General features: G+C 50.7%; 3 protein-coding genes across 11 annotated transcripts in view; 2 read left to right on the top strand and 1 right to left on the bottom strand.

Annotated features, from left to right (window-relative positions):
* THRAP3 (thyroid hormone receptor associated protein 3) overlaps window positions 1–3,261 on the top strand; it is a 70,669-nt gene extending 67,408 nt beyond the window's left edge. For all 5 annotated transcript variants that reach the window (XM_065916352.1, XM_065916381.1, XM_065916343.1 and 2 more), the window contains one exon: window positions 1,686–3,261. In XM_065916352.1, the coding sequence (XP_065772424.1) occupies window positions 1,686–1,907 (222 nt within the window). In that variant the 3' untranslated portion in view covers window positions 1,908–3,261. The remainder of the gene's footprint in view (window positions 1–1,685) is intronic.
* Window positions 3,262–3,388: 127 nt separating this feature from the next.
* SH3D21 (SH3 domain containing 21) lies at window positions 3,389–20,183 on the top strand. 4 transcript variants are annotated; one of them, XM_065916395.1, is made up of 16 exons: window positions 3,389–4,367; window positions 4,537–4,694; window positions 4,774–4,837; window positions 5,090–5,208; window positions 5,445–5,535; window positions 5,723–5,778; window positions 5,865–5,910; window positions 6,060–6,160; window positions 6,280–6,366; window positions 6,530–6,572; window positions 17,571–17,664; window positions 17,750–17,802; window positions 17,923–17,999; window positions 18,157–19,094; window positions 19,183–19,246; window positions 19,320–20,183. In XM_065916395.1, exons 1-16 carry the CDS (start codon window positions 4,232–4,234, stop codon window positions 19,380–19,382), a joined length of 2,190 nt encoding a protein of 729 aa, XP_065772467.1. In that variant the 5' UTR covers window positions 3,389–4,231; the 3' UTR covers window positions 19,383–20,183. The 4 variants fall into 4 exon arrangements, with proteins under 4 accessions (XP_065772467.1, XP_065772460.1, XP_065772485.1 ...); XM_065916388.1 differs by having other exon boundaries at window positions 5,087–5,208; XM_065916413.1 differs by lacking the exon at window positions 5,445–5,535 and having other exon boundaries at window positions 4,537–4,837.
* Window positions 20,184–20,291: 108 nt separating this feature from the next.
* EVA1B (eva-1 homolog B) lies at window positions 20,292–22,003 on the bottom strand. 2 transcript variants are annotated; one of them, XM_065916417.1, is made up of 3 exons: window positions 21,863–22,003; window positions 21,354–21,565; window positions 20,292–21,006 (listed from the first exon to the last, which is right to left on the bottom strand). In XM_065916417.1, exons 2-3 carry the CDS (start codon window positions 21,418–21,420, stop codon window positions 20,570–20,572), a joined length of 504 nt encoding a protein of 167 aa, XP_065772489.1. In that variant the 5' UTR covers window positions 21,421–21,565; window positions 21,863–22,003; the 3' UTR covers window positions 20,292–20,569. The 2 variants fall into 2 exon arrangements, with proteins under 2 accessions (XP_065772489.1, XP_065772493.1); XM_065916421.1 differs by having other exon boundaries at window positions 21,354–21,451; window positions 21,863–22,001.
* Window positions 22,004–25,091: the final 3,088 nt, after the last annotated feature.

The raw sequence follows: 25,091 nt of genomic DNA, 5'->3' as shown, positions 1-25,091 counted from the left end.
CGAACCCAGGTCTCCTGCATTGTAGGCAGACACTTTACCGTCTGAGCTACCAGGGAAGCCACAGTAGTTGATAGTGAGGCTTTAATTGATTTTTCCAGAACTGCGTGCAGGTGTGGCACTGGGTACGTGTGTACTTGCGGGCTAGTATAGTCCTGGCAAGATGACTGTTGTCCAGAGAGGCAATCCTGACCTTGAAAGTGTTATCTAAGATGTTTGTGGATTCCAGGATAAGCAGGAAAGGTTGCTCTTGCCTTTTTGTCTGTGAAATCGTTTTATTGATCACCCACCCTAAGCCTCCCTTCAGCCTTTACAAGGGATAGAACCATTACCTTCCCCAGAGGCGGCAGTTCCACCTTGTCACGCCCCTGGACAATATGGACAGGAAAGACAGTTCTCTTTTTAAGGGAGGGCACCTGTCTCCAGAATGAAACACCACTGGAGCTAGGCTCTTCTAGGCTGAATTACTTGGCCACTGAGAGAGTTCTGTTGCCTTGCTGTGTTAACAGCAGGCTCAGATCCAAGCAGATGTGACAGAGTTGTAACCAAGGTAATCTTGCTGCTGAGTCTCATCACCCATGAGGACTGGCCTGGAAACAGGAAGCTGGGAAGCAGGTTGCTGTGTAAATCATTGTGCATAGCCAACTTTGATTTTCTGGGGCTGCTGGAAGCTACTCTGAGACTCCTAGAGGACCCTTGAACCTATATCTAGGAAAATGTTGGCTGGACTGGGCCCAGGATAGGTACTGGAGTGGGGCTGTTTAGAGGAAGGATGAAAGGTTGTACAGAGTCCCTTTCCCTGCCCCTATCTGTCCCTGAAGGAGCGTTGCCAACCTGATTCATTTAGGCTCGTGAAAAAGCAGCTGGCCCTTAGGTGAACTAACCCCTCAGGAGCCTCAGGTACTAGTGTGGGTGGAGGGTTCAGACTCTTTGAAGCCATGACTTTTCAAAATCCTTTCTCATTCATTCTTTCATTGGTTCCCTCCTTCTCTCTCATGAGATCATCAGAGCAGGGATTGAGTTATAGGTTTTGTTTTTTTCTACTCTGCCACGCTGCCTTCTTGCATAAAACTATAGAGAAGGGAGGAAAGATACAAGACAGGAGGCTGGGTTCTGGCCCTGCCTTTGCCAGTACTGATCTGTGACCATGAGCCATTTGCCCTTGGTCTCACTGCCTGTTCTTGGCTGAGGTGGGGAGGCTTGGGGAGAGCTGGAAAAGACTCCCAGCTGTGTGTGTATTCTGTGTTGCTTCCTTTCTTAGCTTACAGACAACTCAGATCAGAAATAGTTTCATGTTTGGGGGTGATTGGCTTATACCCCCCCACCCCCTCCTTGAGAGAGAGTGTTATAAATATGGAGTTACTTAAAGTTCCTCTGGCTGTTTTCTCATCTGCATAGTGGAGGGTGATAATAATAGGGTAGGGTAGATGTGAGGATTAAATGAGATAATGTAGGAAAAGGTCTTTGAAGATTTTATCATCATCATCATTATAATGCCTAAACAACTGTGTTAGAATTCAAGGAACCGAACTGAATATTCTCTTAGATCTGAATCAGTAGCATTTTTTGAGTAGGGGACAGGGAGGACAGGACATAGGTTCATTTGGCAGAGTCATGTTTGGTAGGTGCAGAGGAGAGGCTGCTCTTGTTTACTCTGGCATTGATGACCATTTTCCTTTTCTTTTAAGCATGATGACCGTGAAGGCGAAGGCAGTGAGAAGTGGGTGAGCCGGGGCCGGGGCCGAGGAGCCTTCCCCCGTGGTCGGGGCCGGTTCATGTTCCGGAAATCCAGCACCAGTCCCAAGTGGGCCCATGACAAGTTCAGTGGGGAGGAAGGAGAGATTGAAGACGATGAGAGTGGGACAGAGAACCGAGAAGAGAAGGACAATTTACAGCCTACAACTGAGTAGCGGCCACCCTTGCCGGGAGCCCCTGGCCGAGGGAGAGAGGCGCCAGGAAGATGGCTGGTGAGGAGCTAAGTAGAGGAGCCTCGAGAAGATTCTGAAAAATCCCACCCCTACCCCCCACCAGCCATGCAAAATCCTACAACTGCCGAAGAGCATCCTGGCGTCCCACCTGACAGAGGCAGCTGGCTGTGGGGCCTGGGGTCAGGCCCAGCTCTGGAGCAGAACACACCATGTTGGGCTTTAGCTACGTGTTTCTCGTTTATTGTTGGTGTGTGGGGTGGGGGCTGGGGTAGGGAGGGCAGAGCGATAACTTGGATTTTGGTTTGTTCCCTGTTAGAAACCAACAGTTTCATTCTTCATTTCATTTCATTTGGAGCTGAGGACTAATTTGATGATTTTCAGTCTCTTTATCCTTATTTTAAAAGCCCCCTCTTTTTTTTTTAGGCATATATAGTAACATTAGCAGAAAGATTTAATTTGGGCAACTTTGATTCTTAAAAGAGAAAACAAAGCATGTGAATAAATATTGACGTGTTCACCTCAGTTTGGGACCAAACTGCGTGGGTCTTTGTAAAAATTGGTTTTGTATGTCGAGGAGGAGTTCAAGGCCTTTCTGACCACCTTGTGTTCCCCTTTTCTGCGCAGCCATGTATCATGTGGTGTTGCTCCTAACCACACCCCATGTGCGCACCTCCCCTCCCCCCCAATATTTTCTGATTTCTTGTGGGCTGGGCTTCCCCTTCTCCACCAGCAGCTCCAGTATCCCAAACTTTCTAGTCCTGCTGATCCTCTCAGCAACAGGGGTGGAAACTGGATGGCAGTTTCTGGTCTGTTTTCTAAGAAACTTCTGACTTCTATTATCTTTACAAATATAAGATGAGAAAATAATTTTTTCAATATTTTTTATTAATCTTTTTATAAAATGAAAAGAAACTCCTATGATCGATTAAGGAAGGTGGTTATGGCTGGGTGGTTTGTGGGGGTTTTTTGTTTTTTTCCTTTTTTTTTTTTTAAAACCTTAAGCTTTAAGTTGAAACATTCTCTGATGTTTGGGGGGAAAACATCCTCTTAAAATGGGTCCTTGTGCTTGCCTTCTGGGGAGGCGGTCCTGAGCAGGTGAATCATATGGCATTTATGCATATGTTATATGCGGACTGCACCCACCTCTTCCCCCCCTCCCCAGCCTTTGCTTCCTGGGTTGTTATGCTACTTTCCCCTTACTTTGCTACATTTCTATAGTTAAGTTGGTTTTACTTGAATGATTCATGTTTAGGGGAAAAAAAAAAAAGAAAATACCCTTAAGATTTGTTTCAACTCCTCCTGCAAATAAAAAAATAAATGAAGTGGCAGATGTAAACGGTTCTGGTCATTGTCACCCTGAGTGGGTGTGGGTGGGTGTGGTGGGGGGCAGGTGGTGGATGTCCCCCATAGCAGCTTCAGGGAACCAGAAAGATGAGATGTCTGGGGTGTTTGGGCCCAGACTGTTGCAGCCCCATCCCCTCCAGCCGCACACAAGATTGTTCTGGGAGGAGCCTCAGCCAGTCTGTGTTGGGTAATAACTCCTTATTCCCATTCCAGTGATTTTGCTTCATATCCTGTTCCTTAGACACCCTAGGAGAACCAGATTTTTCCACTCTGGTGTCATTGTAAGCAAGGACTTTGGTTCCAAAGCAGTGGGGCAGGGGTCAAGGGGTGTGGGTAACAGGCGTGGCCTTCTGTGTGTTCACCACTAAGCAGGAAGATGATCTGAAAGTTAGCCCGGCCCACCTGGGACTGGCACTAACCTTTGCCAGCTCTGGCCTTGGCTGTAGGAAAGCATGAGCCGTGAAAGCTCCGGAAGTTGCCTTCCTGTCTTCCCCTGAGGAGAATCCCGAGGTGTTTCTTGAAACCAAGCTAGGCCCAGTGGCCTGAAGAAAGGGTTTTTAAGCTCTTCCTCTCCCCTTGAAGGACCACAGGGATGAATACACCTCCCAGGGAAAGCAGCAATAACTTTGTGCACACTGAGCAACCACCCACTCCACCCATCCAGGACCCGTCTGAGAGGGTTGCTGCCTGCTGGGGGCCCCACCCTGGTATGCTGTCTCGACTCCCATGCAGCTAGAAGCCAGGAGAGGGTGAGCCAGGGACGGCTCTGTGCCAGTGGCGAGTGGGAGACTCGGCCAAGGCTGGGATAAGGAGGGGAGGTAGCTGGGCAGATAGCTTGTCGGGGAGCTGTGACCCCAGCACTGGCCAGAGGTCCTGGAGTCCTTACCCATAGTTTGGGGGCCGAGCCTGCCGATCCGGGCCGCCCCCTCCCACACCCACTCCCTGCACCTGGAGCCCAACCTATGGGCTTGCGTCTCCGCCTCCTTGGCTTCACAGTCTCGCGGTTAGTCCCACCCTACCTGGACCCAGTACTTGGCTGCCAACGCTACCACACCATCCTTCCCTGCTCGGCTCCGGAAGGAGCCCCGGAAGCCATGGGTATGTGCAGAGGGTTTGGGGTGGCTTTTCTGCCTGGAAATAGCATTAAAAGCCTACACCACTACTCCGCTCTCCCGCTGTCCACAATGGGTCCGGGACTCGCGCCAGGGCCAGTCAGCCCCGACTGGGCTCTTCTGAACCCCGTGCCCGCGCCATCCTCCGCCCGCAGAGGTGCTCGTCCTGGCCGGATATCGCGCGCAGAAGGAGGACGAGCTGAGCCTGGCGCCTGGTGACGTGATCCGGCAGGCGTGCAAGGGGCCCGCACGGGGCTGGATGCGTGGAGAGCTGGGGGGCCGTTGTGGCCTCTTCCCGGAGTCCCTGGTGCAGGTGAGGTCGAGCCAGAGGTCAGGCGGGGGTTCTCTGCGCGCTCCCGAGGTAGCCCCTCTCCCGGTGCGCTCTTTCGCAGGAGATCCCGGAGACTCTCCACTGCTCGGGGGAGACGCCGAGACCGCGCTGTGCGCGCCGCCGAGGTGAGCGCGGGAGCACGTGGACACGCGCGCGCGCAGCCCCCCAGCGCCCGGGTCGTCCCCAACTCGCCTTGAAGGGTGCGGCTCTGGGCGGGGCTACACGGCCACCGCGCAACCCGTGATTGGTTCTAGAGTACAATGCTCCGCCCTGGGGTGGGGCCTGGGCGCAGAAGGGTGCGAGCGTGTCCCGCCCCTCCCCCAGCTCCGTGGTCTGGAGCGCGAGACTCAAGCTGCTTCACTCTCGTCCGACACCAGGTCGCTCAGTCAAATTTCTGGGCCCCCGAAGATGGTGCAAGGCAAACTTCAACTACACCCCGGAGCAGGCGGACGAGCTGCAGTTGCAAGCTGGGGAGATTGTGGAAGTGATAAAGGAGGTGAGGGGATGAGGTGATGAGAGGGGTTTGAGGGGAGACGATGGAATCTGAGTGAGGAGACATGGGTGCAGTGAGGTTGTGGGTGATGGAATAGATGAGTGGCACAGAAATGGGAAAGTGAGGGAGCAAGGGAGAAGAGGGGTCATCGGGCAGAATCGGGGTGAATCAGGGTTTAAGATTGCTAGGGAGACCCTTGGGGCAGAACCAGGTGACCCTGCGTCCTTCCCCCTTCCCAGATTGAGGACGGCTGGTGGCTGGGGAAGAAGAACGGGCAGCTGGGAGCCTTCCCATCCAACTTTGTGGAGTTGCTGGACAGTGGGCCCCCAAGTGAGACCTGGACCCTGTGACCCCATGAGCCCCTGTGACCAGACTACAATCGTCAGTGACCTGCCCCAGTGGCCTGAACCTGTGATCTGCACATCTTGACCTCTTTGACCTCTCCCATGACCCCTTTGACCTCTCCCATGACCTCAACTGAATTAGCACCCTCCCTAACCTCACTATCCCCCACCAGGCCTTGGCAATCCAGACATCCCGTCAATCATCCTTGGTCCCCAGCGGCCTCAGAAGGTAAATTGGATAGAGTGGGCAAAGAGGTGGTGAGTTCCTCTTAGGAGGTTGGAGGCTCAGCTTGGTCCTTCCCCTGCCCCCACTAGCTGAGCAGCCTGACCTATGACAGCCCTCCAGACTACCTGCAGACCGGTGAGCACTCTGCCAAAGTGTCCCTCAAAATCCTCTTCCCCAAGCCCCTGTGACTTGGGGGAGGGGGTGCCCCTGTAGGCTGATGGAGGAGGGAGCCTATGACTTGTTTGGGGAGGGGATTTGGCTTCAGTGAACTGAATTCCCCTCAGTCTCCTACCCCGAGACCTACAGGGTCCTGTTTGACTACCATCCTGAGGCCCCAGACGAGTTGGCGCTTCGGAGGGGTGATGAGGTGAAAGTACTGAGGAAGGTGTGCAAGGCACAGGGCAAGGGAGGGCACAGGGATGGGGGATGTTGAGAAGGGTGGGCTTAGGGAAGGAAGGAGCTGGGGGGTCTGGCTCACCTCCCCACGACCTCTTGCTCTCCCAGGTCACAGAGGATAAGGGCTGGTGGGAAGGAGAGTCTCAAGGCAGAAGAGGACTTTTCCCGGATAACTTTGTGCTCCCACCACCCCCAGTGAGTACGGAGCCAGGCACGCTGGTGGCAAGGGGCAGGCTACTCTGGACAAAGTTGAGGGTGGCGGTACTCGCTGGACACAGCTGGAGGGCCGCCCACAAGTGAGGGTGGGCCTAGAAGTGTGAGGGCTCCTCTTCTGATTCTGACACTTCTTTCTGCGTAGGTCAAGAAGCTGGTCCCACGGAAAGTGGTATCTCAGGAATCAGGTGGGTGCCCGGGATTGCCAGGAAGCCTGGGATTGGGCAGCGATCTGTGGGAGGTCCACCAGTCCAGGTGCTCACAGACACCCATAGCTTCCCAGTGGTCAGTGCACACCCTTAGGAGGTACCTCCCCATGGGTTAAAGGCCTGGTGCGAATGTCTGGTGGGTCAGTGTTAGGACTGTGTCACTTCGTGTGTGTTACTACATTCCTGTTCCTCTGTCTTGAGCATGTGGCTATCATTCTCATCAATGACTTTTTTTACGTTTGTTTCATTTTGTGAGGAAATGTATAGATCGGTTTATCTGGGTCTTTGAGACTTTGTGTTAACGTATCTATCAAGTGAGTCAGAGAATAGCTCTGTTTATGTGTCAGTATATCTGTGGGATGTGTGTTTATGTTTTAATGTAATTCACACAGTCCAAATATATATGTAATGTACGTGTTTTAAAACTTAACAACGAATACTCGTGGTTGGACACCCAAACCCAAGGACTAGAACTGCCAGTGGTTTCTGTACTTCTCTTTCCCTTCTGCTCCTCTCCCCACATCAGAGGTAACCACTAACCACTATCCTGGATTTTGATTAATTCCCCGGAGTTTTTAGGTTATTCACTTATGTTATGTGCCTAAACGAGGTATCATTTAATATAGTTTTGTTTTGAGTTGTATAAAAATGGTATCATATATGTATGGTTTTCTTGTTTCCAGTCAACATTATGTTTCTAAGATTCAAATCCGTGTTGTGTGTAGATGTAGTTTATTTTTCTTTTCTTTTAAAATATCTATTTATTTATTTGGCTGCGCCAGGTCTTTGTTGAGGCACTCAGCGTCTTCGGTTTTCATTGTAGCATGCAGGATCTTTTAGTTCTGGCATGTAAACTCTTAGTTGCGGCAGGTGGGATCTAGTTCCCTGACCAAGGATCGAACCTCGGGCTCCCTGCTTTGGGAGTGCAGAGTCTTAGCCACGGGACCACTAGGGAAGTCCCTGTAGTTCATTTGTTTTTCTGTGTTGTTTACTATTCCTTGAAGGAATTTCCACAATTTATCTGGTCTATTCCTGGTTGGACATTGTCACTGTTTATAGTTTTCACTGTTATAAATGGTGCAGCCGTAAACACCAAGATGTGTCTGTCTCCGTGTGCAGCTGTGTTTCTCTACAATGGGCAGTGGCGCTGCCAGATAGTAGGGTATGTGAATATTCAACTTTTATGAGGTAAAGTCACATTGGTCTCCAAAGGACTTGCACACTTCACTCCACCATGGGTCTATGAAAGCATACTGATCCACACCCTCTTAAACGCTTGCTGTTATCAGATTTCATTATTTTTGTGAATCTGGCACAAAACAGCATCTCATTGTGGACTTTTTGCATTTCCCTGGTTAGTGACAGCTGTTGAGTTCTTTATATATTCTAATTATGGGATGTACATGTTATAGATAGTTTCAGTTTATGGCTTTTTTTTTTAATGAATAGAGGTTGTAAATTAAAGGTTTTTTTAAAGTATAGGCGATTTACAGTATTGTATTTGTTTCAGATGTACAACATAGTGATTCAAAATTTTTACCTCTTATATTCCATTTAAAGTTATTGTAAAATATTGGCTATATTTTACAATAATAATAAATCCTTGAAGTGAAGTGAAAGTCGCTCAGTCGTGTCCAACTCTTTGCGACACCATGGACTATACAGTCCATGGAATTCTCTAGGCCAGAATACTGGAGTGGGATCCTTCCAGTATTCCCTTCTCCCAGAAGATTCCCTTCTCCAGGGGATCTTCCCAACCCAGAAATCGAACCCAGGTCTCCTGCACTGCAGGCGGATTCTTTACCAGCTGAGCCATGAGGGAAGCCCAAGAATACTGGAGTGGTTAGCCTATTCCTTCTCCAGAGGATCTTCCCGACCCAAGAATTGAACCGGGGTCTCCTGCATTGCAGGTGGATTCTTTACCAACTGAGCTATCAGGGAAGCCCAATAAATCCTCACAGCTATTCAATAATAAATCCTTACAGCTTATTTATCTATATGTCATCTTTAAAAATTAGATTCCTCTCATGAATGATACATGATATTTGTCTTTCTCTGTCTTCACTTAGCATGACAATCTCTAGGTACATCCATGTTGCTGCAAGTAGCATTATTTTGTTCTTTTTTATGGCTGAGTAATATTCCATTGTATATATATACACCATATCTTCTTATCCATTCCTCCTCTGTAAATGGACATTTAGGTTGCTAGGAGTAATTTTAATGCAAACATATCAATCTTATATTTAATGATTAATAGGTGTTTTTCTTGTTTAAGAAATTCCTTCATGCCTGAAGTTCAGAAAGACAGTCATTTATATTTTCTTTAAAACTTGTAAAGGGTTGCTTTTCATTTTTAAGTGCTTTTATCTATGAGCGTTGATTTTAGTGAGTGATCCAATTATACTTTTTTCCATATAGACTATCACTTGTTCTATCTAGCACTATATATTATTTCTGCATGTGAATTTTATTGTGTTTTTTTTTTAAATTAGATATCCCTTTTATGCCTGGACTATAGAAATAAAGATTTTTGTATATTGATTTTATAGCCAGCCATGGTACTGATAATTTTAGTAATTTATCTGTAAATCCTTAATACTTTTCTATGAAGACAGTCATTTCATCTGTGAGTGATGACAGTTTGGCTCTATCTTTTCACTTCTTACAACCTTTTTAATTTCATTTTCTTATTTTACTTTAGTGGCTAGGATTGTAATACAATATTGAATAGAAATAGTAATGCTGAACATCATTACTGTGTTCCTGATTTTAAATGAAACGCTTCAAACTTTTTCCCTTTCACAATGATATCTGATGCTTAGATCTTTTGTAAGTGTGTTTTTGTCTGATTAAGGAAGATCCTTTCTATTTCTTTTACTTGAAATTTTTATCAAAAGTGGGTGTCAGATTTTCTCATTATTTATGTGAATCTTTTGAAATGATTAAATGGGTTTTCTTTAATCTGTCAATGTAAAGATGTTTGTAGGATTTTCTAATACTAAGTCACCCTTATATTCTATTCATAATTGAATGAATGAATGAATTCATATTGGTCATGGTTTATTATTTTTTTATATGCTGTTGGGATACTGTCTCAGTTTTTTTCTTCCCCTTCAGATTTTTGCATTTATTTTTCCAGTCTTCATCTGATTATCAGTAATATACCGGCCCCTGAATGAATTAAGGAATATACATTTTTAAACAGATTATTTGTTTGTTTATTTTTGGCTGCACTGGGTCTTCATTGCAGCACATGGGCCCTTTGTTGCTGTGTGTGGGTTTTCTCTAGTTGTGGCGGGCAAGGGTTACTCTCTAGATGTGGTGTATGGGCTTCTCATTGCAGTGGCTTCTCTTGTTGCAGAGCGCAGGCTCAGTAGTGGGGCACACGGGCCTAGTTGTCCCACGGCATGTGGGATCTTCCCAGGCCAGGACTTGAACCCCTGTCCCTTGCATCAGCAGGCAGATTCTTAACCATTGGACCACAAAGGAAATCCCATGGAATATACTTTTTGGGTTTTTTTTAATATCTTTAAATATCTTTTATATCTTACATAAGATGGGAATCATCTTCCTTTGAAAGCTGATAAAATTTGCTTGTAGATTCATCTGGTCCTGTTTTATTCTGTTATGGGAAGATTTTAAACTACTTCAGTTTCTTTATAGTTATAAGCAAGTCTGGCTTCTGGCTAAAATTCTTTTTTTCTTTTTCTTTTTTCTTCCCTTCCCCACCTTCTGGCTTAAAGGAACAGAAATAGCTCACATTTTCAGAAGTTGGAAATCCACAGTCAGGATGTTGACATGGTCATGTTCTCTGTGAAGGATCTGGGGGAAGAATCTTCCCTTGCTGCTTCTTAGCTTCTGGCAGTCTTTGGCTTGTAGACGCATCGCTCTTTTCTCTGTCTGTCTTCATGAGGTCTTCTGCCCTCTGTGTCTCTGTCCAAACTTCCCTCTTCTAATAAGGATACCAGTCACTGGGTTAGGGTCCACCCTAACCTAGTATGACCACCTTGTAACTTTATTACATCTAGCAAAGAGGACTTTGCTTTGGAACTCAGAGGGAGAAGAAACCTCACACCTTAGGAGACTTACACAAGTAGCCTTCTGTCTCCTGCTTCCTGGGTAACCATCAGTTCAGTTCAGTCGCTCAGTTGTGTCCGACTCTTTGCGACCCCATGAATCGCAGCACGCCAGGCCTCCCTGTCCATCACCAACTCCCGGAGTTTACTCAAACTCATGTCCATTGAGTTGGTGATGCCATCCAGCCATCTCATCCTCTGTCGTCCCCTTCTCGTCCTGCCCCCAATCCCTCCCAGCATCAGGGTCTTTTCAAATGAGTCAACTCTTCGCATGAGGTGGCCAAAGTATTGGAATTTCAACCTCAACATCAGTCCTTCCAATGAACACCTAGGACTGATCTCCTTTAGGATGGATTGGTTGGATCTCCTTGCAGTCCAAGGGACTCTCAAGAGTCTTCTCCAACACCACAATTCAAAAGCATCAATTTTTCAGCGCTCAGCTTTCTTCACAGTCTAACTCTCACAATCCATATATGACCACTGGAAAAACCATAGCCTTGATTAGACAGACCTTTGTTGGCAAAGTAATGTCTCTGCTTGGTTGGTCATAACTTTCCATCCAAGGAATAAGCGTCTTGTAATTTCATGGCTGCAATCACCACCTACAGTGGTTTTGGAGCCCAGAAAAATAAAGTCTGACACTGCTTCCACTGTTTCCCCATCTATTTCCCATGAAGTGATGGGACCAGATGCCATGATCTTAGTTTTCTGAATATTGAGCTTTAAGCCAACTTTTTCACTCTCCTCTTTCACTTTCATCAAGAGGTTTTTTTAGTTCTTCTTCACTTTCTGCCATAAGGGTGGTGTCATCTGCATATCTGAGGTTATTGATATTTCTCCCGGCAATCTTGATTCCAGCTTGTGCTTCTTCCAGCCCAGCGTTTCTCATGATGTACTCTGCATGTAAGTTAAATAATCAGGGTGACAATATACAGCCTTGACGTACTCCTTGTCCTATTTGGAACCAGTCTGTTGTTCCATGTCCAGTTCTGACTGTTGCTTCCTGATCTGCATACAGGTTTCTCAAGAAGTGGGTCAGGTGGTCTGGTATTCCGATCTCTTTCAGAATTTTCCAGTTTATTGTGATCCACACAGTCAAAGGCTTTGTTTGGCATAGTCAATAAAGCAGAAATAGATGTTTTTATGGAACTCTTGCTTTTTTGATGATGACTGACCAAAAATCTCATGAAAATTCTTGAATCAGTTCTAGTGAGTTATGTGTTCAAATTATCCATTTAATCAATGTTTTCTAATCATTTGTATAATGTTGTTTATAATATTCTCTTATAATCTTATTAATCTCATCTGTATCTGTAGTCTTTTCTTCATTTCTAATAATGTTTAGTTTTTCCTCTCTTTTCTTATTCAATCTCTTGTTACTAGATTCTTATTCAGTCTCCTGTTAACAATAGTCAAATACTTAAAAAAAATTCTAACAATTTTTAAGTGTATAATATGTTAACTATATGCACATTGTTTTGCAAAAGATCTCTAGAAATCACCTTTGTTTTTTAACTGTAGTAGTTTGAGATTATTTTCCTTGGTGATAAATTGATGAGTTTAGACTATATTAATCATAATTATTTTATAATATTTTCAATGATTCTTTTCTTTTTCTTCATATCTCACTTTTTTCATTTTCTTGGAATTTGCACACTTTATATTTTTCATTTTGGTGATTGCTCTTGAAATTTACCAGGTATATTTAACTTTACAAGTCTGATTTTAAAGTCTTAAACTTTCTCCTGAACAAAACCTCCAACTATTGTTTTTTAATTATTTCTCCTTTCAGTTCTGTAAGTGTTTTGTTTTATATATATTTGAGGCCCTATTTTTAAGCACATATACATTTGTAATTATTATCTCTTCCTGGTGTATTCAGCTGCTTATCATTATAACCTCTCCCTCTTTGTCTTCAGTAATTTTTCTTGTCTTAAAGTTTGTCCTGTCTGATATTAATATTTTGGTACTATTATGGTTACTATTCATGTGATATATCTTTCTCCAGCCTTTTATGTCAACCTATTTGTGTCTTTGAATCTGTTGTCCACAGTATATAGTTGGATATTGTTTTTTTAATTCAGTCTGACATTCTCTGCCTTTAAATTAGGGTGTTTAGGTCAGGAGTTAGCAAATTATGGTTTATGGGCCAAATCTAGCCTGTCATCTTTTTGGGGGGACAGAGGTGAACAGCTTTACTAAGATATATTCATGTACAATTCACTCCTTTAAGTAAACAGTTCAGTGGTGATTAGTATAGTTATAGTTGTGCAACATCGCACAATCAATTTTAGGACATTTTCATCACCCACTGTACTTTAAAAGAAGTTATTTATACATTTGACTGTGTCGGGTCTTGGTTCTGGGTTCGATCTTTGTAATGGCGTGTGGATCTTTAGTTGCACCCACAACTCTTAATTGCAGCATGTAGGATCTCGTTCCATGACCAGTGATCAAACCCAGGTTCCTTGCATTGGGTGTGTGGAGTTTTAACCCTTGGACCACGAGGGAGGTTCCACCCGCTATACTGTTTAGCCATTATCCCACCAGTTTCCCCATTCTCTCCTCTCCATCCCAAGACAACCATTAGTCTACTTTGTCTTGATAGATCTGCCTACATTTCATATACATGATATATATTATCATATATACATGATATATATGATACATATACATGATAATATACATATATTATATGATATATGGTCTTTCTAATGCGCTTCTTTCACCTAGAATAATATTTTCAAGTTTCATCCATTTTGTAGTATGTGTTGTACTTCATTCCTTTTTATTGCCCAATAGTATTCCCTTTTAAAAAATATTTATTTTTATTTATTCTTTTGGCTGCCCAAGGTCTCAGTCGTGGCACACAGGATATTTTAGTTGCAGCATGTGGGATCTAGTTCCCTGACCAGGAATCAAACCTGGGCCCCCTGCACTGACAGGTAGATTCTTATCCACTGAGCCACCAGGGAAGGCCTGGCTATGAACTTCTGTGTACAATATTTTATATGGATATGCTTCCATTTCTCTTGGGTATAAACCAATGAAAGACATCCTTCAAAGATCCCCTGGAGAAGAGAATGGCAACCTGCTCCAGTATTCTTGCTGGAGAATTCCATGGACAGAGGAGCCTGGTGGGCTACAGTCCATGGAGTCACAAAGAGCTGGACACAACTGAGCAACACACACACACACACACACACACGATCTATTTTTAACTTTGAGAAGAACTGGCAGGCTGTTTTCCAAAGTGACTGCACCATTTTATATTCCTGCTGCTAGTGTATGAGGGCTCCAGTTTTTCCACATATATCCCAATACTTATCTGTCTTTTGATTGTAACCATCCTAGTGGGTGTGAAATGCTATCTCATTGTGGTCTTGCTTTGCATTTCTCTGAAAACTAATGATGTTGAGTGTCTTTTCCTGTTTATTGGCTACATGTATACCTTCTTTTGAAGAAATGGTCCTTTGCCCAATTTTTAGTTGAGTTGGCTTTTTACTATTGAGTTGTAGGAGTTCTTTGTATTTTCTAGATAAAAGTCCCTTATCATATATGATTTGCAAGTATTTCCCCCCATTCTTTGGGTTGGCGTTTCACTCTCTTGATGGTGTTCTTTGATACACAGAAGTTTAAAATGTTTATGAAGTCACACCTACCCATTTTTTCTTTGGTTGCTGTGCTTTGGGTGTCATAGCAGTGAAACCAATGCCAAGTCCAAAGTTGCACACCATATTGATTGAGTTCTCTTCAACCATGGCAGTGAAGCTGCTGACCCTTCTATGTCCCACCCTGTGGAACGGCCACACGGACCAAGGCAGCAGGACTGGGGGAAGGAAGGGAGCAGGCAAGAAACCATCAGGCACAAATGCTTCTCAGATTATTTTACACCTTTGGTCAGTATTCAAGTGCTGAAGTGGTGGTTTGTCGCTTTTAATCCAGCTTTATACTTGCTGTGTGGGGAGAGGGTTTATCTACCACCTACCTCACTCAGCCATAGTCAAACCCTGCTTCTGTTACCTGTTCCTTTTAACACTGCTTTCAAATTTTCACTCCTTGTCTCATTCTACTGGTTTACTAATTTTCTCTCTAGCTTTTATCTAGGTTTGCTCTGCTGTTTAACCTATACGTTGCATTTTATTTCACAAATACTAACCCATTCCTTTTGACATTGTTCTCAAATCTTCACTCCTTGTCTTCATTCTACTTCTGGTTTACTAATTCTCTCTCTAATTTTTATCTAGGTTTGATCTGCTGTTTAACCTATACACTGCATTTTATTTCACAAATGCTATTTTTCATCTCTAGTAGTTCAGAATTCTTTTTTTCTCTCCCTGAAAAACCTGCTTGTTTATGCCTAACGGTCCTTTTGTCGCATGCCCGTCCTTTATTTCTTCAGATACATTATGCACAGCCGTACTGTGTCCCCTTCCTGACACTTCCAGCATCTGCTGCGTGTTGAGTCTGCTGACTCCTGCTCTCAGTGACCTGCCCTCTCGCCTGTTTTAGGATCTTTGTTGATGATCCCTATCTGTGGGAGTCTGGCATGCCTCCGTAGGGGAAAAACTTCCAGAGAAGACTTGCTTTTACCCCTGCCAGTAGCCAGAGGGCACCAGCCACCAGCGACCACTGCAGTCCTCCGGAAGAAAGTGGTGCTAGGTCCTCGCTGCTCTGTGGCTGCCGCGCCGTGGGCCTGTGATGAGCCGAGGGAGCAATTCCTGGGGTACCTGCTCCTCCTCGGTTTCCAGGCTCTGTAGCCACAAAGTAGGGCTGCCCTCTCACTTCCTTTCTGGCCCCAGTTCCTCCCTTTTTTGTGGATTTCTCCTACTTCTTGTATGTCCTGCTGCTGCTGCTGCTGTCGCTTCAGTCGTGTCCGACTCTGTGCGACCCCACAGATGGCAGCCCACCAGGCTCCCCCGTCCCTGGGAGTCTCCAGGCAGGAACACTGGAGTGGGTTGCCACTGCCTTCTCCGCTTGTATGTCCAGTGATGCCTTAAAATTGTATCCAAAAGCAGGATATAATTGCTCTCTAGTGGGAGGGTCCCACAGAATACCTAACCAGCCACACTACAAGAAGCTGGAGTCAGGATTTACATTTCCTGAGCATTTGACTGTACGCCAGCCACTAAGTACCTCACATGGGTCAAGTCACTCAGACCTCACAGCAACCCTGCAGATGGGTATTCTTGTTGTCCATGTTTTATGGGTGAGGACACGGGGCACAGAAAGGTTAAGTTACCGGCCAGGTTCCCATCCATCTGGCAAGTAATAGAGCAGGAATTCCAAGCCCGCTGTCTGGCTGTAGGAGCCATGCCCCGTAATTGGGGGATTCTGTTTGTGTCTGGGTGTGAGACCACGTGTTTAAGTCAGCTTCAGAATGCGTGCACGTGCCCAGGTAGCTTTCTGTAGCTGTGGAGATGAATGTCACTTGTGCGACTGCCTTCACGTGCTCACTGACATCACCTTCTCCGAGTGGCCTTCCTTGATCACCCCATTTAAAATTACACACCCCTCCTACTTATTCTTCCTCAGTACGGCTAATAAATCTCTGTGTGTGTGTGCTAAGTTGCTTCAGTTGTGTCCAACTCTTTGCGACCTTATGGGCTACAGCCCACCAGGCTCCTCTGTCCATGGGCTTCTCCAGGCATGGATACTTGAACCCTCCTCCAGGGGATCTTTCAGACCCAGGGATCAGACCTGCATTTCTTTCATCTGCATTGGCAGGTGGGTTCTTTACCATTAATGCCACCTGGGAAGCCCAATAAATATCTAATGCACTACATAGTTTACTTTCTAAAAAATATTGATTTGTTTGGCTGTATCCGGTCTTAGTTGCGGCATGTGAGATCTTCCTTTTGTCATGTGAGATCTTCCGTTGCAGCACATGGGCTCCAGAGTGCAGGCTCAGTAGTTGTGGCGTGGGGGCAGCATGTGGGATCTTAGTTCCTTGACCAGGGATTGAACCTGTGTCCCCTGCCTTGCAAGGCGGATTCTTAAGCACTGGACCACCAGGGAAGTCCCCATAGTCTACTGCTTTTGTTTGTGTCGGCTTTTCCAATAGAACACGGGCCTTTTCTGGCTGCCGTGGGGCAAGCAGACCGTAGGCAGGGTGGGTGCAGCCCATGCCCAGGTTGGAGACTGCTGCAGTAGTTCCCGTGAAGATGGTGTGACTTGATCTAGAGAGCTTAGTCGTGGAGGTGAGGATGTGTGGCTGGATTCAGGATGTGTTTAGAACAGACAGGACTTACTGATGGTTTGTGTGTGCGGCATAAAGGAATAAAGGCGTCAAGGAGGACGCCTCACTTTGTCACCTGAGTGAGTGGGCGAGTGGGTGAGATGGGCAACACTGGGAAAGGGGCAGATTCTGAGGACAAGGAGGTTGAGAAGCCAGAGGTTAGCTCTGCTAAGTGTGTGATGCTAAGTGGAAATACTGCGAGGGCCATCGGGTGTGAGTCTGGAGTCCAGGGAAGAGGAAGGAGCTAGAGATGAAAATCTGGCAGTTGTTGGCTTATTGATGATAATTAGACTCATAAGACTGGATGAGGTCTCTTAGGGAGTAGACATGATAGAGAAGACAGAGGAGGGAGTGTGGACTGGACGCGGGGTGGTTGTTGCCGTGGTCCAGGAAGCGGAAGAGTCTGAACCAGCACTGAGTCGAGTACAAGTCGTAGAAAAGCATGGATTAAAAATTGGCGGGATTTGGAGCCATCTCCCCACAAAGCCTTCCCTGACAACTCTTTGGGGTGCTCCTGTGGTCAGTGTCCCCAGAGCTCCCAGAAGCCGGTCAAATATGATTCATCTCCTGTCACTAGTCCCCTGGGCACAGCACAGGACAGGGTCAGTGACTCTTAGATGAAAGGAATGAGTGAGTGAACAAATGTCCCTCTCCTCCTAGCTCCTGTTAAGGAACCCAAAAAGATGATGCCCAAAACAGTCCTCCCTACAGTCAAGAAGCTGGTGACAGCTCCAAGTGAGCCCAGCAAAACCAAGTAAGGAGCAGGGTAGGGGGAAGGAGGGTACAAGAGATGCTGCTCCCTGCCCCCACCCCCAGGTCTCATGGGGGACATGTTTCAGGCCATCTTGGACACCCAGCAGAGACAGTCAGAAGCGCCCCTCCCGAAACTCCAGTAAGTCTCATTGCCTCCCTGCAGTGGGGTGAGCCCTGGGGTGGTTGTGCTAAGGGGACAGAGATGGGGAGAGGCTTGGGGCCCAAGGAGGCCTGGATTCTTCAGGGTCTGCTCTCACAGGCTCCACCAGCGGTTTCCAGCCTGGCAGAAAGCGATCCAAGACACAGGCTTCCCAGCAACGCCCTGCAGCCAGTCAGGTGAGAGGCTCGAGACCTGGGAGAGCAGAGATCCTAGACGGAGTCTGGTTCCCAGGGGTGTGGCGTGCGAGGGTGAAGGATCCAAGGCTGAGGGGAACCAGACTCAGACCATCAAGGTACCCATCCCTTGGCTGAGTCTGCATCCCCATCACTACAGGATGAAAAGCAGAGGCGCCTTACAAAGGGCCCTCGTGTGAATAAAACCCCAATTCTGAACAAGACCGCCAGCCCAGAGAAGACACCAACTCTGGATAGGGCCCCCAGACCAGAGAAGACCCCGCCTCCAGATAAGACCCCCAGTCCAGAGAAGACTCTGTCTCCAGATAAGTCCCCTAACCCAGAGAAGACCCCACCTTCAGAAAAGACCCCCACTCCAGAGGAAACCCTAATTCCAGAGAAGGTCCCTACCCTCGAGGAGACCCCAACCCTGGAGGACAAGGCCCCCAGTCCAGACAGGGCCCTTTCTGGGTATGAGGCCGGGGTCCCAGAAGTCCTACTTGAAGATGAGGCCTTTGGTCCAAAGATGGCCCCTCCGGGGGACGAGGCCCCCACCCTAGGAAAGGTCTTGACCCCGGAGCCTGTGCTCTCTGAAGAGGCCTCTGCCGGAGACAAGAGTCAGTTCCATCACTTCTCTCCGGAGGAAGACACCCCGCCAAACGCCAGGTCTCTTGAGGCCAGTGAGGCTCAATCTCAAGAGGAGGTGCACACGCCACAGGAGGCCCCCCTCGGCATGGTGAAACAGCCCCTGGAGAGGAGGGCCAGCTCCCCTCTCCAGTCCGAGTCCAACCCCAAGTCAGGGTCCGCGCCTGCCCTTGAGAAGGCCCACCCTCAGGAAAAGCCGACGAGCCTCCTGGAGGAGGCACCCCCGAAGGCTGAGACTACCCCCAAAGAGCAGGAGTCTCCCAAAGAAGGGGTGCCCTCCAAAGAGGTAACCCCTGCTCAGAAGAATGCGGAGCCCCAGACGCCCCCCACCCTGCACTCCTCCGTCCCGCCAAATCTCACAGACCGCAGAAGTGACGGAGACGACATGTTGAGGATAAAGGACCAGGTGGAGGCTTTAAGGAGGTCGCTGGAGCAGATGGGGGTGCAGCTGGAGTAAGTGGGGGAGAGGTGCGGGGAGGCGAGGGTGCGGGCTCTAGACTTGCCCTGCCCACCCCTTCCGCTGGGTCTCCCGCGTCCGCAGAAAGAAACTGATGGACCTCTCAGAGGAGCTGAAGAGCGAGCGGGAGAAGCGCCTACTGCTGGAGGTGTGTGGGGTGCGGGTCCCGGGCGGGACGGGGGCGGGCGGCGGGCCCTCCCCTGACGCCCTGTCCCCCCCAGGTTCAGATGAAGCAGAGGACCCGGGACTCCATCCACGCGCAGACGCAGACGCAGACGCACTGAGGGTGGGCCCGGGAGGGACTGCGGCGGGACCTGGAGCGAAGTCAGGCTCCGGCCACCCACGTCCCTGCACACGTCTTCGGAAAACGCCAGAAAGTAAACTCTGCCGAGTACGCGCGCCACGCCTCCCTGGTCCGTGTGGGGCGGGGCTTGCGCGGCGGGGCGGGGCTGGCGCTCGCGTTCTCCGCCGTCCGCATTCCTGGCAGTCGCTCGCGGGCACATCTGGCCAACATGTGGCTCCCATTACGGTTCCCAAGGCCTGCGCACGGCTATTTTTATCCACCGGATGGCTGGGGGAGGGTGTCTCCTTCGGACGCCAGCCCACTCCCCCGCCCCCACGCTGGAGAAATGGCAGCCTGGAGGGGCCCTGGAGGGTTCGGAGATCTGCCCGCGGGCCGGATTCCGGAATCCAGCTGTGCGCCAGGGGAGGGGCCGGGCCGGCCTGCTCTCCAGCCCAGACCCCTCCCAGTTGGTCTCACTGCCCTTTCAGAGGGACTCATAGGAATTCAGAGACGAACACGAACTCCACGGCCCAGCTCAGGCACACTTGGTTACACTGGGGGTAATAGCACCTTAGCGTCAAGGTCAGGGTCCCAAGGGCTTGTGTGCACGTGTGTGTGTGTGATTGAAATGATGCATAAACCCAGGGCATTTGTAGAGACAGGGGCGACCTGTACCCAGTCGTTTCCCGGTAAGGAATGCACTTTAAGGAATGCAGTTGATTGGTGTGCGTGTGTCTGTGGGTGCAGCAGGCGTGTGTTTTTGCCGTGTGTGAACTGAATGGAAGCCTGTGCGCCGAGGTGTGAGTTGCATGGAAGGAGGTGGGCAGCCTGGTAGAGGGGTCTCAACCCTGGGGCCCCCTACATGGCAAGAGCCTAGGGGTTATTACAAGTAAAGGTAACAGAGACTGAATCACTGAGAATGCAGCTTTCATTGGTCACGTCACCTCTTAACCGTCCCCCAGAGAGGGGAAGGGGACCCTGCGTCCTACCCTACCCCCAGGGCCTCTGGCTGGACTAGGGATGGGTGTCTCCCAGAGGGCCAGAATCCAGGCCCGATAGCACCAGGGGAGCCGTGGGGGCGGGGCCTCCATAGCACCGTGGGCAGGGGCAGTCCAAAGGTCCTAGGGCAGCTCCGAGCCCCTGCGCCTGTCCTGGACGCTGAGCACCTCGCAGCGCGAGTGGGGCCGGTCAGTAATAGTGCATGCGGCCCAGGGTGCCCGTGCCCGTGGGGCTGGGCCCCAGAGTGCCTGCGCCCAGCAGGTCCGGCTGGCCGGTGCGCCAGATCTCTCGCAGGATCCGTTCCCGTTCCTCCAGCCGCTGGGCCCGCTCCAGCTCCTCCGCCGAAGTGAAGACGTTGACGCTCAGGGGCCCGTCGGGCTCCGCGGACAGCTCGGGGCCCGGCAGCGTGTCGTCGGGGCCCAGCCGCGTCACTGTGTCCTCCTCGTCGTCGTCGTCCTCGTCGTCCTCGGCTTCCAGGGTGCTGCTGCGGGGGTCCCGGCGCGGGGCGGGGCCCCGGGGGCGCGGGCGGGGTGCACAGGAGATGCTGATCACTAGCAGGCACAGGGTGAGGAGCAGCCCGAAGCAGACGCCCAGCACGAAGTAGAGGCCGAAGCTCTCGGGGTTAGCTGGGGGGCAGAGGGCAGAGGTCATGAAGGGGGCCTGATGCGTGGGGGTCACCCCATCTCGAAAAGACTCTAGGTTCTAAGTTGGGTGGGGGGGGCAAAGACAGCACCCCCTATTTGAAGGACCTTAGTAGCCGCCATTGGGCAGTCGGGGGAGTGAGGATGACACCCCCTATTTGAAGGACCTTAGTAGCCGCCATTGGGCAGTCGGGGGAGTGAGGATGGGGGTGGGTGGGAGTAGGTGACAGGCTAAGCGGGGCGTTATAGTCAGGGGCGGAGGAGGGGAAGGAAGGGGTGGAGGGGGGCCTGATGGGGCGGGGAGGGGTCTGTGTCCCGGGGTCTGCCCTCACCGCGGATGTGCGCGTAGGCCGCCAGGCTGTTGCTGAGCAACTCCATGTCCCTTCGGGGGGCATCCATGTTTCTCTGGGGGCGCACCTCCCCTGTCAGCCTGCGAGGTCAGCAAGGTCAGATCCTTCGCCCTCTCTAGAGCCGACCCTGCCGACTCGCTTCTTCCTCGGGGCAGCTCCGCTCCCTGGAAGGGCAGTCCCAGCCAGGTTCCACCCTGGAGAGAGCGGATTCCTAACTTCCTTGCACACTTGGGCCCTGGCTGGGGGTGTCCTTCCCCCGGGCGCGGACGCCCCAACAACCTGAGGGACCGGGGAGTGAGCTGCAGGAGGCTCCGCCCCCTGGTGGGGTCCCCCAAAGAAGCCCGCTTTCGCCGTCCGGGAAGCGCGATGGAGGAGGGAGACGCGGGCGCCTTCCCACTCCCTGGGCGGGCTCCGGGAAGGGAAGCCGCCTCCCTCTCCCATCCCGCCCGCCCCGTGGGGATCCCCCGGCCCGGAGGCCCGGGCTCACTCACCGTCCGCGCCCCGCTCCCCTGCTGCCCGGCCCCGGCGCGTCCGGCGGCCGCAGACACCCGGGGCCCGGCCGCTCCCGCCCCGTCCGGTCCCGGTCGCCCGCCCGCCTGTCCTCCCGGCTCGGCTACCAGGCCGCAGCAGCGCGGGCCGGACTCGGGCTGAGGGATCGGCCGGCGGAAAGTTTCCTCCGAGGAAAGAGGAGGGACGGGGCGGGGCGGGGCGGGGGAGGCGGGGAGGAAAAGGGCCGGGAGAGGAAGGGGAGAGGAGGGTGAAGTGTGTGGGGGGGGAGCCTGAGGGGCCGTCTGCTCCCCCACAGGAAACCGCTGGGGAGGCGGGTTGCAGGGACCCGCCCCCAGGCTGCTAATAACAATAATAATGAGGATGGGGTTCTGCTGAGGTGTCAGGCAATGGGCTAAATCCTTTACAATATTTTTCCCCCATTTAATCCTAACCCTATTAACGTGGGGACCATTATCCCCGGTTGAGGGATAAGTCAGCTGAGTCATGGAGAGACTAAATAGCTTTACCCCAGTGGTCAGGATTTGAACCCACAGTTCTCTGACCCTGGGCTCTTAACCCTTCCCTAAACCTTGTTCTTCCTCCCTGGAGGCCCCCTCACCCAGGGGAGACTGCCCCTTTCCCCAGTTCAGATGCCATACCTCTCCCAGACCCTCTGCCACAACGTCCAGGCGGGGGCTCTCCACCCCTCCTCCCAGAGACCCCTCCACGAGTGTGTCCAGCTGGCCCAGCTCTGGTTAATGAATGTTGGACTCTGGCTTCAAGCCAGACCCAGGCCAGCCTTGCAGAGCCCAGCCTGGGGCTTCTGCTGGCCCCTATGCCCTTCTGCCACCAGAGCACAGGGCAGAGGTGTGTTTGGCTCTGGGCTAAACCTGCTGGTGCATGTGCGTGCATTTCCACCCAGGCTCAGGGCTTATGCCTGCAACATGTGTGTGATCAGCATGCGGCCAGGTCTTCTTCCTGCCCAGACTCCCAGGCCCCCCCCCTTTCGGGCCCCCCTTCCTGTGCTGGGCCTGGGGTGAGGGGGAGGCCTTCTTGGCAGCAGCCTTAGAGAGGAGGAGGGAAGGAAGGGGGGAGAGGAAATTGCAGACATAGCTGAAGGCACAGCCTGAGGCCTTGGGGCCAGTGACCCCCCTTTCTGTCCAGGCTGGAGACCCCCAGCTCCCAGTCCTGAGTCTGGGTTCAAGCAGAGGGCAGATCTGGTTGGGAAAAGAACTAGGATGACTACCATGAGGAGGGGAAGGGGGCTCTTGGTGTCTCTGTGACTGTTTAGTCTGTTCTATGAGTGTGTGTGGAGGTGTGTCTGCCCATGTTTGTATATTTGTGTCTATTTCCGTGTTCTATCTGCCTGAGCACTTTGGTGAGGTTGAGTATGTCTGTGTATCAGTCCATTCAGCCGCTGGTCAGCAAACACTAATTGGTCTGCTTAGCACTTCCTAGTAATGGGGTTCAGCAGTAAACAGCACGGATGCAAATCTTGGCTCTCTAGGAGCTGACGCTAAGGTGGAGAGAGAAACAATATGTGGGGAAGATGGTCCTGGGTGCTGCTGAGTGCTCAGAGGGTGATGGAGTGGGGCAGTGTGATGAAGAACACCAGCTCTCGCAGGTGCCATGGGGGAGAGACTTGAATCCTGAAGAAGGGGCAGCTGAGCTGAGATCTGCAGGAGGGTGTCGGGCGGGAAAAAGGCTGAGGGCCCCCGAGGTAGGAGTGTCTGGCTTCACCTGGCTCCCAGGGGGGACAGGGGAGAGTGATGGGGTGATTGTGAAGGGGCTGGCAGGCCTGCAGAGGCGCTTGGATGTTATTCCAAGTGTGATGGGAGCCCCTAGGTTCCATCAGAGAGTCATGGTTCCGTGACGCACTTTGGAGAGGTCCCGGGGGTGAGCGGGTTGGGGGGGTCTCCAGGTAGGAAAGGGGCTGCAGGACAAGAACGGAAAGAGGGGGAGCCGCGTGCTGGCTGGCAGCCATCCAGGTCAGCAGTGGCTGAGGGCTTGGACCAGGGGTGCTGGTGGAGGTGAGCCAGGCTCAGACGCTGATGGGGGTGGCAGCAGGCTCTCTGCACTGCACGAGGACACGAGGGAAGCAGGAATGGAGGACCGCTGCTTGGATTGGGCCCGCGCGCCACAGGAAAGCTCAGGTGGGGAGCACGATGTAGGGAATTCAAGTTCCATTTCAGGTGGTTGATTTGAGAGGTCCATAAGTATCTGGGTGGAGTCATCAGACACACAGGCGCGGTCCGGAGGAGTCTGGTCGACCTGGGTGTGTGTTTGAGAGTCCTCAACACACAGGATGGATTGAACACCCTGGGAGTGGCTGAGGTCGCCCAAGGGACAGGAGAGAGCTCTGGATGCTGCATTTCGTGTCTTCTGCAGGAGATAGCAGTCCGTGAGGGGGGAGGAAGACCTGGCCAGGCGAGGGTGTGATCAGCCGTGTTAAATTGGGTTGCGAGGGTAAGGTGAGGCTGGAACCCAACCCCTGGCTGTGGGTTTCCTTGGGTCGCACTGACATGTTCAGTGCCTGCCGTCCGTGGGAGTGTCGGTGTGCGGCGGGTGTGTGGGTATGGCCAAACCTGAGTGTGTGTCGGTTTATATGGCACACACCTGTGCTCCATGTGGGTCTGTGTGTATGCCTGTCTGAGTGGGGGCTGTGAGATGTTGGATATGTTTGTCTTAAGCTGTTGACTTGCATCTGTGCTATGCAGATCTCTGGGTATCGCTACCTACAGACGAAGGTGTGTCTGTGTTTGGGTTGGCGTGTGACTTGTGTGAGTGGGTCAGGTGTGACTCAGCCCTGGGGAAGCAGGTGGCCATGTTGGAGCAGAGTGGGAGTTGAGATGGTGGCTGGTCCCGCAGTGAGAGGTACCCAGAGAGCTGCTTTTTCCAGGGGGTCGGGGGGAGGCACGTGGCCAAGCCAGGCCAGGTAGAAGTGGCGGGCTTGCCCAGAGGGTTCAGAGAAGCTGGGAGCTGCTCCTCAAGGTCCTGGGAGAGGTGCCTGACGCCTTTGGCCCATGTGGTCCCCTGACACCATCCCCCTGCCCTCCTGGCCACCTGCCTATCTGCTTTTCCGCCTGCCTCTGCCCACCCGCCAGCCTGTCTGTAGGTCTGCCCAGGCACCTGCTTTCTGGTCCTGCTGGCTCAGATCTCTGCGTATCTGTCACCTGCCTGCCTGGCTTGCATCCCACTTCTCCACCTGCTGATTTCCTCCCTGTCTGTCAG

This window comes from Muntiacus reevesi, chromosome 1 (assembly GCF_963930625.1).
Source record: "Muntiacus reevesi chromosome 1, mMunRee1.1, whole genome shotgun sequence".
NCBI lineage: Eukaryota > Metazoa > Chordata > Mammalia > Artiodactyla > Cervidae > Muntiacus > Muntiacus reevesi.
This window is presented reverse-complemented; position numbering and strand designations above follow the sequence as displayed.